Genomic DNA, 13,124 nt, shown 5'->3' on the forward strand with positions numbered 1-13,124 from the left:
GAATTGAAATAACCTTCTAATTTTAAATTCCATCCCCTGCTATTCCTTAGGGCCAGCTCCTGGAGTAGTTTCCTTTTGGCTCTCCATTGATCCTTTCACACCATTTCTCCCACTTGGCCCTACAAAGAAATTAGTCTTTTATAGATCATACCACTCTGTATCACACACACTGTCTCCCTGCCTGAGCTGTAATCTCCTGGTCACCTAGTTACCTTCTCTCTCCTACTTACGATGACTTAGCTCCTGGCTCACAGTTTTTTTTTCCATCCCTTCTGTCATCATTTTTTGATGGCTCCACCATCTGGTGGGTGATCTGTCCCTGCAGACTGTCTTTTCTGTGCATTCTCTCCCTCTAGCTAATCTTTCATGTACCTGGGACCTCTCCTTTCCTCAAACTACCCTTCTCCAGGAACCTTTTCCTTTTCTTCACCTCCATTCCACACCCCATGGTCACAGTCTAGACTTACCTCTAGAAATTCCACCACCTCCAGAATTTTAGTTCCAAGTATCCCCTGCCCCCATCTATTATGTTTCCAGTCCTCTTGGTCTCCTGTTCACTTGGCTATCCTTAACCTGACTGCTCTCATTGTTTACCAGCCTCCACTTGTTTCCACTTCCCTCTTTATCCAGCTTTGATTCTGGGATCCATGATTATCCTATGCTCAAAAATATTGCTCGCTCCTTTGCCCCTGTCTCCCTCATTGCTCTCCCCTGAGTAATCCCCGACCCCAGTCAGACTCAACTATCCTCTCTGGACTTGCATTCTAGTTGCTGAATGTTGCTGGAGAACATCATACAACCATCCAGCGGCCATTCCTTCAGTCTTGCTCCCTGCCATCAAGCAACTGTACTTCCTTTGAAAGCATCCTTTCCCATTTTTCTAGAGACTCTATTGTATACCTTCTTTCTTCTTGGATCTCTATGCACCACTCTTACTCTCAACTGATGGTCTTTCTTTATCCTTTATTGAGAAAACAGAAGCCATTAAATCAAATTCCCTCATATTCCCATTGCCGAATTTATGATTCTTCCTGTCTGTCCAGCCCTGTTATCCTTTTTGCCCTGGTTACAATGAAGGAAATGCCCCTCTCCCTGTCAGAAGTCAATCGCTTCCCTTGGGTTGAAGAATCCAGAGCTTGCCTAATCCAGAGCGGTGCCATTTGGACTATCCCTTCTCCTGATATTCTCTATCTCTAGTGAATCATCCTCATTAACATACGGAGAAACAGCTCTAGTATCTGCTGTGTTTAAAACAAAAACCGCTTCTCACCTCCTCCAACCATTATCCTACTCTCTCTGTTCTGCTTCCCCACACAATTTCTTAAGAGCTGCATGTGCCATCTCCCTCCCTCCTCAGACATTAAAGATACTCAAGAGTGCTGTTTTGATGGAGTTAGAAACCAGACTGTGGTGGAGGGGATAACGCTACCAGCGCAGCAGGCCCAGACGCACACATTTAGTAAGTGTAGTGCTCAAAGGGGAAAAGAACAGCAGTGGAGGCACTGGGGTGAAGAAATAAGAGAGAAATGAGGTTGGTTATATTAGCATACATGTCAGCCACTATATCTTCTCTTCGTAAAGACCGTGGGTTTTAGTATTGTGCAGTCCTAGCTTCAGATCTCAGCTCTGCCCTTTATTAGCTACCTGATCTTGAAAATACTAATATATCTCCTGAGCTTAAAATGAAAATGTCCATCTCTCATAGGAGTGTTGAAGATCCAGTGAAATCTTGCATTATAAAACACAGCTTATGCATGGCACATAATTAATTCTCAAATCATGATTGCTGTTAATGTTGTTGTTATTACTACCGTTATCATTATTACTCCCAGAAGAAGGAAACAAGGTCCTATGGCTGAGTCTTTTGTTTTTTTTTTAATGTTTATTTATTTATCTTGAAAAAGAGCTCCAGTGAGTCCGGGCGAGGAGCAGAGGGGGAGAGAGAGAGAATGAATGAATCCCAATCAGGCTCCACACTGCACAGAGACTGACTTGGGGCTCCATCTCACCACAACCACAAGATCATGACCTGAGCTGAAATTAAGAGTCCAACACTTAACCAACTGAGCCACCCAGGCGCCTCCTCCCCCACTGCCCACTGTGGTTGAGTCTTAAAAGACAGTCACAACTAGAGAACAGCAGCATTTCAGAAAGCATTAGCAAAGGTTTAAATTCTGATCTAAAGCTGGAACACGGGCCAGAAGCATTGTGCTCTTGCAAGCCACTTCAGGCAGCCCATGAGGCAACAACATGGCAAGTTGGAGGGAAACATTCCAGACACTTGGGCACCACAGGAATTGGGGAGGAAAGACAGATAAACTAGACCAGCACAGCACACACCCACAGAACTGTTATTAGGGTAGCACTTGCTTTTTGTTTCCATCTTTTCCACTCTGATTTTTGCAGTTACAGAGTTTTGAATGTTGAAAAGTGGTTTTAAATCTGTGTCTGTATAAAGCAGCAATTTAATACTGGATGTAACCCAATTAAGCTATCATTTTATTTAATACTTTCTAAACAGAAAATATTGGCCTAGATTCTGTGGTGGATGCATAGATTAGCGGAATGTGGCTTCTCTTCTCAAGGAAACTTTTATAATCACATTTCTTTTCCTAATATTCAGGTTTTGATCAGTATGCAGCTGATGTCTGGAGACCCATGTTTTAAAACGTAAGTTGAAGCTTCGTAAATGAATTATTTATCTGAAAGTATAAAAGTGGTTTCTTTTTGTTTGTCTGTTTAAATTTTTGCATTCATATTTCATAATATTTACTAGTGAAGGGACTGTTCTTTTTCTAGGAGACTGACCTGACCCACATAGAAGTTACTATTACCTTTTACCAAACAAGCTCCCCACAGTCTAAAATTATTTAAGCTATAGGTCTTTTATCATCTTCAAGTTTCGGGTGAAACTATACAAATTAAATGTTTTAATTTGACCCCCGCAGACTTACTCATTTCTTCAACAGATACCTCTTAACTGCCTTACCATGTGCTAGGCCCTATTCTAGACACTAGAGAAACAGCAGTGAAAAGAAATTGACCAAGTCCCTGACCTCTTGGAGCATGTATTCTAAGAGGAAAACAAATAACGAGCTAATAAATACATGTATAATTTAAAAAGAGCAATGAGGGGGGCGCCTGGGTGGCGCAGTCGGTTAAGCGTCCGACTTCAGCCAGGTCACGATCTCGCGGTCTGGGAGTTCGAGCCCCGCGTCAGGCTCTGGGCTGATGGCTCAGAGCCTGGAGCCTGTTTCAGATTCTGTGTCTCCCTCTCTCTCTGCCCCTCCCCCATTCATGCTCTGTCTCTCTCTGTCCCCCAAAAAAAATAAATAAACGTTGAAAAAAAAATTTAATTAAAAAGAGCAATGAGGGTTTTGGAGAAAAATAATGCAGGGTAGGAAGGCATGGTGGGGAGAAACGTTGCTGTTTTAGAGTATAGTCAAGAAAGTCCTCCCTGGCAAAGCTGATATTTGAGCAGAGACCTAAAGGAGGTGGAAAGCATGCCATGCAGACATTTGGGGAAAGAGCATTTGAGTTAGAGGAACAGGGACAAAGGTCTTGAGGGAGGAGTGTGTTTGTCATGTCCCAGGAACTGCCAGACCAGTATGTCTAGAACAGAGAGAATGAGGAGTAGGGGGATTGGAGATAGGATCAGGTGATGAAGAGTCTCGTCAGCCACTTATAACCTGAGTGAGACAATAAGCTCCTGGAGGGTTTAGAGCAAGGGAATAAAATCATCGGACTTATGGCTGCTAGGTAGAGAGTAGACAATTTGGGGGAGCAACGACAGGAGGAATGGCAGAAATAGGTAAAGGGTTAGGAAGCCGTTTCAGTAGTCCAAGGTTTAGGGCCTGAGTAACTAGAGAAATGGTTTTTCCACTTACTGAAATAGCAGAGCCTCTAAGAAAAACAGGTTGGGGGTTGGGAGCTTGGATGTTAGGCATGTCAAATAGGATTTGAGATCCCTATTTAACATCCAGCCAGGTACATCATGTGGGCAGTTGGACATAACACTAAGAGTTCAGTGGGGAGGCCCGAGCTGAAGACATAATTTTGGAAATCATGACGTCATCAGCACATACAGAGCAGTTAAAGCCATGCAATTTGGTTAAATGACCTAAAGGGAGTGACTATAAATAAAGAAAAGAACCACAGACTGAAGGGTGGGACACTCCAGTGTTGGAGGTTGGGGAGATGGGGAAGAATCAGCAAAGGAACAACCTGTAAAAGAAAAGGAATGAACCAAAGGGGAAGACTGTCCTGAAAAACCAAGTGTGGGACGTGTTTCGAAAAGGAAAGGGTAATTGGCTGTGTCCCACACTGTGGAAGTAGATCACGGAAGATGAGGACTGGAAACTGACCTTTGGATTTGCTGTCCAGAACCACCAGTGCCTTTGACAAGCATTTTGATAGATTGCTGGGAGCCTGTAACCTTTCTGGAGTGGGTTAAAGAGGGCTTGAGAAGAGAAAAATTGGAGACAGCATAAACAATTTTGCTGCAAAAAAAGGAACAGAAAATCAAGTTACAAATAAAAAGAGGATACAGGGTCAAGAGCAGGTCTTTGGGTTTACTTGTTTGTTTGTTTGTTTTTTAAGATGGAAGATAGTATTTGTGTACAGATCTGAATGGTTCGGTAGGGAGAGAGGGGACACAGAAGAGAAAAAGGACAGTTGCTAGACGGTGTCCTTCGATTGTCAAGAGCAATGAATGCAGAGAATATAGCTTTAGATGCAGTTATATGAGAAATGGAAGCATATAGAAGTTATTTTCAATTTTCTCCTTATTTCCTAGTGAAATAGGAAATGAGATGATCATTGAAGAGTGCGGACGGGAAAGATGGCGATGGGTTTGAGGAAAGAGGAAAGATGTGGAAGAGTCCTGTCAGAGTGTGGGAGAGTGAGCTGAATGGGGAGAGGCTTGCTTGTTAGCAATACTGAAGACACTCAATTACAAAAGAAAATTAATTATATATCACTTGAATATCTGAGAAAAATATATTTAGTAAAGGAAAGAAAATCTTAATTTTTCCCCGTGCACCAACTTCCATGTTTTTAATAGTAACATCCATATAGTTCCCTATTTACAGTGTTTTATAAAGTTGAAAATACATATTTAATAAAAAATCAATTGATTAAACTATGCATTTTACTATAACTTACCTTTCCTGTGTTGTCATCTCTTGAACCGTAATTTCCTGGCTTCTTTCTTTATATCCTGCTCTGTTGAGACTAAACAATTTTTGCTATGCTACATTTGGCTTCTTAGGTAACAGTGTTTTTCTAGTGGAATCAGTTTAAGGCAAAATGAGAAAATGAGCAGCAAAACAAAGTGGAAGGAAAGGAATTCATCATTCCTTCTCGTGAACTTAAGAATATTCCCTTTCTGGCCCTTTCTCTACCATTTTATCTCTCCACTTGTGCAACTCAAATACTGAAGAGCTCAAAAATATCACCTTATGTTCTGTATTATCTCTGGGAATGTAATTCTGAGAGTCTAGAATTTATATTTATAGGAAAGATGTTTATAACTCATTAGAATAAACAGACTTCACCTAATCCCAAGATACATAAAAATATTTCTCAGGAGAACCAAACTCCCAATAGTTACTTTCTCTTTTCTCTGAATATCTGAAATTGTACAACTGTCCGTGGAAAAGGAGCAACTCTGACCCATCCATGCACTTATGCATACTGAGTATGGACTGAATAGAAAAATGGTAAGGGGCGCCTGGGTATCTCAGTTGGTTGAGCATCCGACTCTTGGTTTTTCAGCTCAGGTGCTGATCTCACAGTTCATAATATCGAGCCCAGAGTTGGGCTCTGCTTGGGATTCTCTCTTCCCTCTCTGTCTCTGCCCCTCCCCTATGCACATGTGTGCACACATGCTCTCTCCCTCTCTCTCAAAATAAATAAACTTTAAAAAAACAGAAAAGTGTTTAAACTACTGATGTAAAAAGTAAATTATTTGGAGGGCACCTGAGTGGCTCGGTCAGTTGAGCATCCAACTCTTGATTTCAACTCAGGTCATGATCCCAGGGTCATGGAATCGAGCCCCACATTGGGCTCCACGCTCAGCATGGATTAGGATTCTCTCTCCTGCTGCCCCTCTCCCCCACTCGCTTGCATGCATGCTCTCTGTCTCTAAAATGAATAAGATTCTGTCTCTCCCTCTGCCCCTCTCCCCTGCTCGCACTTTTTCTCTAAAACAGAAAAAAAGCAGGGGGTTGGGGGGACCTGGGTGGCTCAGTTGGTTGAGCATCTGACTTCGGCCCAGGTCATGTTCCCGTACTTCGTGGGTTCCAGTCCCACATCAGGCTCTGTACTGACAGCTCAGAACCTAGAGCCTGCTTCCTATTCTGTATCTCCCTCTCTCTCTGCCCCTCCCCTGCTTTGTTTCTGTCTCCCAAAAATAAATAAACATTAAAAAAAACTTTTTTTAAGATAAAAAGTAAATTGTTTTTATTATATTGTATTTCAGTATATCTCAAATATGTAAAATCACAATACTTTAGAGCTGAAAAGAGTGTTGGAATTTGTCCAGTCCAGTGATTTTTTTTCAGAATATTTAGCCACAAAATCTTTGTGTTCAAATGTATTATAAATCTCAATATATAAGTTTTTTCTGTTGAAAAAAGATATAGTACCTTACTGCCCCTAAAGTCTCCAAGGAAGGAGCTTCATCAAGCCAGTTTAAAAGTATTATAAAATCCAAGTTCTCATTTTACAGATGGGGAAACTAAGGCAAAAACAACTGAGTCACATGACTGAATATTTCTAAGACATAGATGTAAGTAACTGCTGGAGAGGTTCATCCTACTATTCTTTCTGCTTTTGTCTGTCTTTGAATTTTTCAAGATATAAAGTTTTTAAAAACCTCGGGGCGCCTGGGTGGCTCAGTTGGTTAAGTGGCCGACTTTGGCTCAGGTCATGATCTCACGGTCCGTGAGTTTGAGCCCCGCATTGGGCTCTGTGCTGACAGCTCAGAGCCTGGAGCCTGTTTCAGATTCTGTGTCTCCCTCTCTCTGACCCTCCCCCATTCATGCTCTGTCTCTCTCTGTCTCAAAAATAAATAAACATTTAAAAAAAAATTTTTTTTAACCTAGAGAAACTAACAAGAATACAGCAGACCTTCAGCATTCTCAGCTTTAAATTCTAGTTTTGACTTTTTTTTTTAATGTTTATTTATTTTTGAGACAGAGACAAAGCATGAACGGGGGAGGGTCAGAGAGAGGGAGACACAGAATCTGAAACAGGCTCCAGGCTCTGAGCTGTCAGCACAGAGCCCGACGCGGGGTTCACGGACCGCGAGATCATGACCTAAGCCGAAGTCGGCCGCTTAACCAACTGAGCCACCCAGGTGCCCCTAGTTTTGACATTTTATGAGCATAGGATCTGTACCATAATTTGTATCATTTTCTGAAAGATAAATTTCATACCATAAGGCCTGTATTTATGAATAAGACAGCTGGTAAGTCACCCTCTACCTACCTGCCCTGGACTCTGTTTTGTAGTTCTCTGCAAATCATCAAATATCCGACTCTTGTAAAAGAATGAAACTGGCTAAAAAAAAAAAAAAAGCCAACCACTAGTGCTAATAAAGAAAAAGGATAGGGGCCCCTGGCTGGCTCAATTGGTGGAACATGCAGCTCTTGATCTCAGGATTGTGAGTTTGAGCCCCACACTGGGTGAGATTACTTACAAAAATAAAAATCTTTTTAAGAATTTTAAGAGAGGGGCTCCTGGGTGGCTCAGTCGGTTGGCATCCGACTTCAGCTTAGGTCATGATCTCATGAATGTGAGTTCAAGCCCTATGTTGGTCTCTCTTCTGACAGCTCAGAGCCTGGAACCAGCTTCAGATTCTGGTCTCCCTCTCTCTCTGTTCCTCCCCCGCTCGCACTCTGTCTCTATCTCTCAAAAATAAACAAAGATTAAAAAAAAAATTTTTTTAAGAATTTTAAGAGAAAAAGGATATTTTGAGAGAAAAAATACATGCTACACTGACATCTGACAATATGGTGGTAAAGTAGATCTAGGGATGATAATCCTCTTGAATAGCTAGGGTTCTGGAGCATTCATATTCTAGAAGGAAGGAGAGTACTATTTGTCAAAATGATTTAGTAAATATTACTGTCTTCCAATTTAAATGTTGAAACAACTCTGATACAGTATCTATATTTTTTAAGTGAGGACCCTGAGGCTCCGAGGTTAAGGAACTAATTTGTCCAGGGTCCCAGGATTCACTCATTTATTCTGTACGTGTGCATTGATTGTCTGCCATGTGCTAATAACATTTACCAAACTTAAGTAAGGCCAGCCCCTGTTCTGAAAAATTTACTCCTTCTGTGGGAGACAGACACAGAACATATGATGCTACTGAGGCATGGATGGTAGAGTCCCTAACTACTTTTTCTTGAAATGCAGGAAAGGGTTCACTGAGGGGGTGATACTGAGCTAATTTTTAGAGGATGAATAGGAAATTATCAAGCAGAGGAGGTGGGTAGGACATTCCAGGAATAGAAAACGTCTTGCATGAGTTTATGCCATTGTTACAGGGCATGAATATCAAGTACGTAATATTGTCACTTCAGGTCATTTTTCACATACTCTTAACGTTGCTGTGACATTAAAATAAAATCTCATCTCTTCGTTCTGTAATTGAGCTATATTAAACAAGTTCTTATAAGGGATACAAAAACATTTTCAGAACAAAAAGGGGTAATAGAATAAAAACTGACACACGTTAAGCACAGTGATTATTCAACATGACTGAGTTGTGTAGGGAGACTTAGGAGAGCTGCCAAGGCCCCACTATAAATTTTAGACCATAATTAATATCAGTCCCCATGGACTGATTCAATAATTCAAAACTATTGAATTTTCTCTGTAATGCTTAGTTACCCCAGTTAACTAAGTTAGTGAAGAAGGCTCAAATTATCAAGGGTTGGGGTTCTTCAAGTGTTTTGAGACCTCAGAACAAGGGATGCCAAACTGAAGGTATTGCTAAAAGTATTGTGGCCCTGAAGTCAGGCTGAACAGGAAAGAGTGGAGCCAGAGGGAGACAGGGAGAAAGGGAAGAGGCCACAGGCTGGGAGCACTGAAAGTTGGAAAACAGGTCTAAGAGGTAGAGGGATGGAGACACTGGAATCAGGCCACCTGTGAAAGGAAGAACAAAGGACTTGGCATTAAAAAAATAGGACAGGCAGGCATGAGTCACCATCAGTGATTAATGACTGGGACTGTAGACTCCATTCTTTGTAAGTGTATTTGTTTTGCATGTTACTTTTTCTTATGGAATATTGAATGCAGGGCTTTTTAGGCCACTATTATTTCACACTATTTAAAAACACAGCCTTTGGTAACTGAAGAAGTAGGTCTAGGCCAGACTACAAAGGGCCTTATAAAGAGTTTGTGCTTTATCTGAAAGGAGCTATTGACATGCTTTTAATCAGAGAATAACATGTTCATAACAAGCTCCTAGCTAGGAGACTCTTGTGGTCTTAAGGTACAAAGACCAAACTAAAGTAATTACTGGAGGCAGAGAAAAGATGACAAATAGGAAGAACATGGGAGAATCTGTGGGATTTGGAAACTGTTTGGGTATGGAGAAATGTGAGTAGGAAGGACCCAGAGGCAGTATCTAGGACTGTAGTTTCAGTGACTTTGTGGACTACGATGACATTCACAGAGTTGGAGAATACAAGAAGAAAGCAGATTTAGGAAGAGAAGATGGCCTTAGCTGGGCATATATTGACTTCAATATACTTGCAAGACAAATACTTGAAAATATCCCAGCAGGATATGCAATTTTGGAATTTAGGAGACCTTATGATAAAAATAATTTATAAATAGGTTTCAGGGCACCAGGGTGGCTGAGTCAGTTGAGCATCCGACTCCTGATTTTGGCTCAGGTTGTGATCTCATGGTTTGTGAGATCAAGTCTTATGTCCCTGCTTGGGATTCCTTCTCTGCCCCTCCCCACATTCATTCATTCATTCTCTCTCTCTCTCTCTCTCTCTCTCTCTCTCAAAATAAACACAAAAAGAAAAAAGAAAGAAAGAATCTCGAAATAGGTTTAATGACAGTCTTAAATGTCTGTATCTTCAAGGACCTAAATAGCCAGAGGATTCTACTGACATAATATATTAAGAATTTAAGAATTACCACACAATATATGTACACACACAATATATACACATACACATGTGTACACATGTATAGTTTTATATATACATATATGAACGTATGTATACAAATAACCACTACTTATACTGTTGTACAATGGGTTTTATATTGCATTACATTTTTTTTGTTACTATTGCATTTGGCCAGTTTAATGTTTTACATAGATAAAAAAGATAAATTCTGTATTAGGGCAACTAAATGACAATTACTGAACTGTCATGAAAATATTAAACTGTAGTATATTAATGAGTGTAGACTAATGTCCCCAGCACCACCAAAGATGTCTACACCTAATCCTTAGAACATGTGAATATGTTGAGTTAAATGGCCAAGGAGAATGAGGTGGCAGGTGGAATTAAAGTAGTAATCTAACTTCAAAATAGGGAAATTATTCTGGGTTCTCCACGTGGACCCACTATAATCCCAAGGGTCCTTAAAGGGAAGAGGTATAATCCAAGAGAAAAGGTAATTGGCAGCATGTCAGGGTTAGAGGGAAATGCGAAATACAGAACAGTCAGAGAGAGATGCAGCCTTTCTGGCTTTGAAGATGGAGGAAGGAGCCTGAGCCAAGGAGTGCTGGCAGTCTCTGGAGGCTGGAAAAGGCAAAGAAACAGGTTCTCCCCTAAAGCCTCCAGGAAGGAATGTGGTCCTGCCAACACCTTGATTTTGGTCCAATGGAACCTATGTCAGACCTCTAACAGAAACTGTAAGATAATGAATTTATGTTAAGTCTCTAAGTTTGTGGTAATGTGTTCCAGCAACAACATAACTAATATACTCAGGCTAACTAATTTTTGGTCATCTGTATCTTGGAAATACTTTTCTAGTTTATTTTAGCAATCTTTATTTTAGAGGTACTTTGCTAGTATGTTTTGAATTTCAGTAAATACAAAATAACAAAAACAAAAAAGGAATTGCCACGTAGTGGGTCAGCTTCACCCACTATCCCTTCAGCCACCTCCCTATTTTACCTCAGGTCACCAAGGGATAGTCTCTAGGAAGATGTGGTTTTCCTCTAGACTGTCAACCTCAGAAGTTAGGGATGTTTTATTTAAAAAAAAAAAAAAATCTTGTTAGAACTCAGATTTGCCCCAACCTGCTACACATCTTCCACATGGAGATAGGAGCCTTGAATTAGCCAATGAAAAGCTATCCATCACCTACCCCTAGAGGATCCAGCCCAAAAAACAATCTAAACAACTGGGGCTCTTTACAGATTCCCCCTAGGGTAAGAAAGCCGTTGACAGAGAACAAGGTAAAAGTTAAAAACGTGGGTGCCATTTAAGAAGTTAGTAGGCCAACAAGAGAGCTCAGGCCCTGGAGTGGAAGGCATGACGTATTCCCCTCCGACCTCAGATACAAAGGGTCTTGATACCACCTTCTCTGCCTCAGGTAACCTCCCTGCCTTGTCTGAGAGTTGACAGTTGAAGCATCCTCCACAGATGGTGCCGGGGACACACAACCAGAGCCCCTCTTTTCCAGACTCTGTGGAGGCAATCCCCTTTCTGGTCTCAACATTTTTTGTTGAGTAAAAATCTTTTGTTTTCCCCATGAAGTGTATTCCAGTTTTGAGGCAGCTCATACAGTATGTGTTGATTTTTATGACATTCACCCTCAAAGAGGTACCGTTAAGCAGGCACCTTACTAAAGTGGTGCACTGACTCCACAACCATTCTTTAACATTATCTCAAGCTTTCTGATTCACCCATCATTAATCAAGTTCTGATCCTTTGAAATATTTATTTACAGGCCTCCTTCTACATCAATGTCTCTACCAATTGCTGGTGAATCTGAATCTCTGGAAGAAGATAGAAAAGGTGGAGAGACTCTCAAAATCCATCTTGGAATAGCAGGTATGGGTGTGTAGCTTACTGTTTTTTTTAATCTGTGAGAAATGGCACCACTTGACATCATGTAAGATTCCCAAAGTCCCACCCAGATTTCAAATTCTGTGGGTAAAGGAGGTGGGTAGGTGAGTAGAGGGATGGGCTGAAGCATGGTGGGCACTAAGTAGGGCACTTGTGATGAGCACTGGGTGTTATATGTAAGTGATGAATCACTAAATTCTACTCCTGAAACCAATACTATACTGTATGTTAACTAACTGGAATTTAAATAAGATCTTGGGGGGTGCCTGGGTGGCTCAATTGGTTAAGCGGCCTACTTCGGCTCATGTCATGATCTCGCGGTCCGTGAGTTCGAGCCCCGCGTCAGGCTCTGTGCTGACAGCTCAGAGCCTGGAGCCTGTTTCAGATTCTGTGTCTCCCTCTCTCTGACCCTCCCCCATTCATGCTCTGTCTCTCTCTGTCTCAAAAATAAATAAACATTAAAAAAAATTTTTAAATAAGATCTTGGAAAGAAAAATAAAAAATTCTGTGGGTACATGGCTTGAAATGGGCCAAGAATTTATCAGCAGAGTTTTAATTATGCAATTTTGGGGTGAGCCAATGCTTTGTTTTGTCTGAACTGTCAGGCTCTGGTAGCTTAACAACTCAATGTTGTATTGACACACACCCCCTTGGTGTACTTCTCCCCACAGATGGAACAGGACACTACAGGAGTGTGCTAGCAACTTCTGCCAGCCACCTGTCAGGTGTTGCTTCTCCCCCACCAAACACTCTCCTCTGTTGGTGGTCCCAAACATGAGTGTCCATCAGAGTCCCCTGGTGGGCTTGTTAAACCATAGGTTGCTGACACTGCAGCCAGAGGTTTTTGATTGGGTAGATCGGGGTTGGAGCCCTGAAAATTGCATTCCTGGGTTCCAAGGTGACACTGATGCTGCCGGGCCCCGGGCCATACCTTGAGAGCCACCTCCCCAGGCAAACTCCCAGCCACACTCAGATCTGCTCCAATAGTTAAAAGCCTAAAATGTTCACTTGCCTGAAGAAAAAGGAGTTAGGAGCTTTCTTTCTTCTCTCATGTGTTGTGAGCAGGGTTAT

The 13,124-nt window shown here is 41.4% G+C and overlaps 1 protein-coding gene across 1 annotated transcript in view; it reads left to right on the forward strand.

The window, feature by feature from the left end:
• Nucleotides 1–13,124, forward strand: part of FAM102B (family with sequence similarity 102 member B) — a 95,241-nt gene that overhangs the window by 67,017 nt on the left and 15,100 nt on the right. The window contains exons 5-6 of the mRNA XM_043575721.1: nt 2,624–2,670; nt 11,935–12,038. Of these exons, the coding sequence (XP_043431656.1) occupies nt 2,624–2,670; nt 11,935–12,038 (151 nt within the window). The remainder of the gene's footprint in view (nt 1–2,623; nt 2,671–11,934; nt 12,039–13,124) is intronic.

Source organism: Prionailurus bengalensis, chromosome C1, assembly GCF_016509475.1.
Source record: "Prionailurus bengalensis isolate Pbe53 chromosome C1, Fcat_Pben_1.1_paternal_pri, whole genome shotgun sequence".
NCBI classification, from domain to species: Eukaryota; Metazoa; Chordata; class Mammalia; order Carnivora; family Felidae; genus Prionailurus; species Prionailurus bengalensis.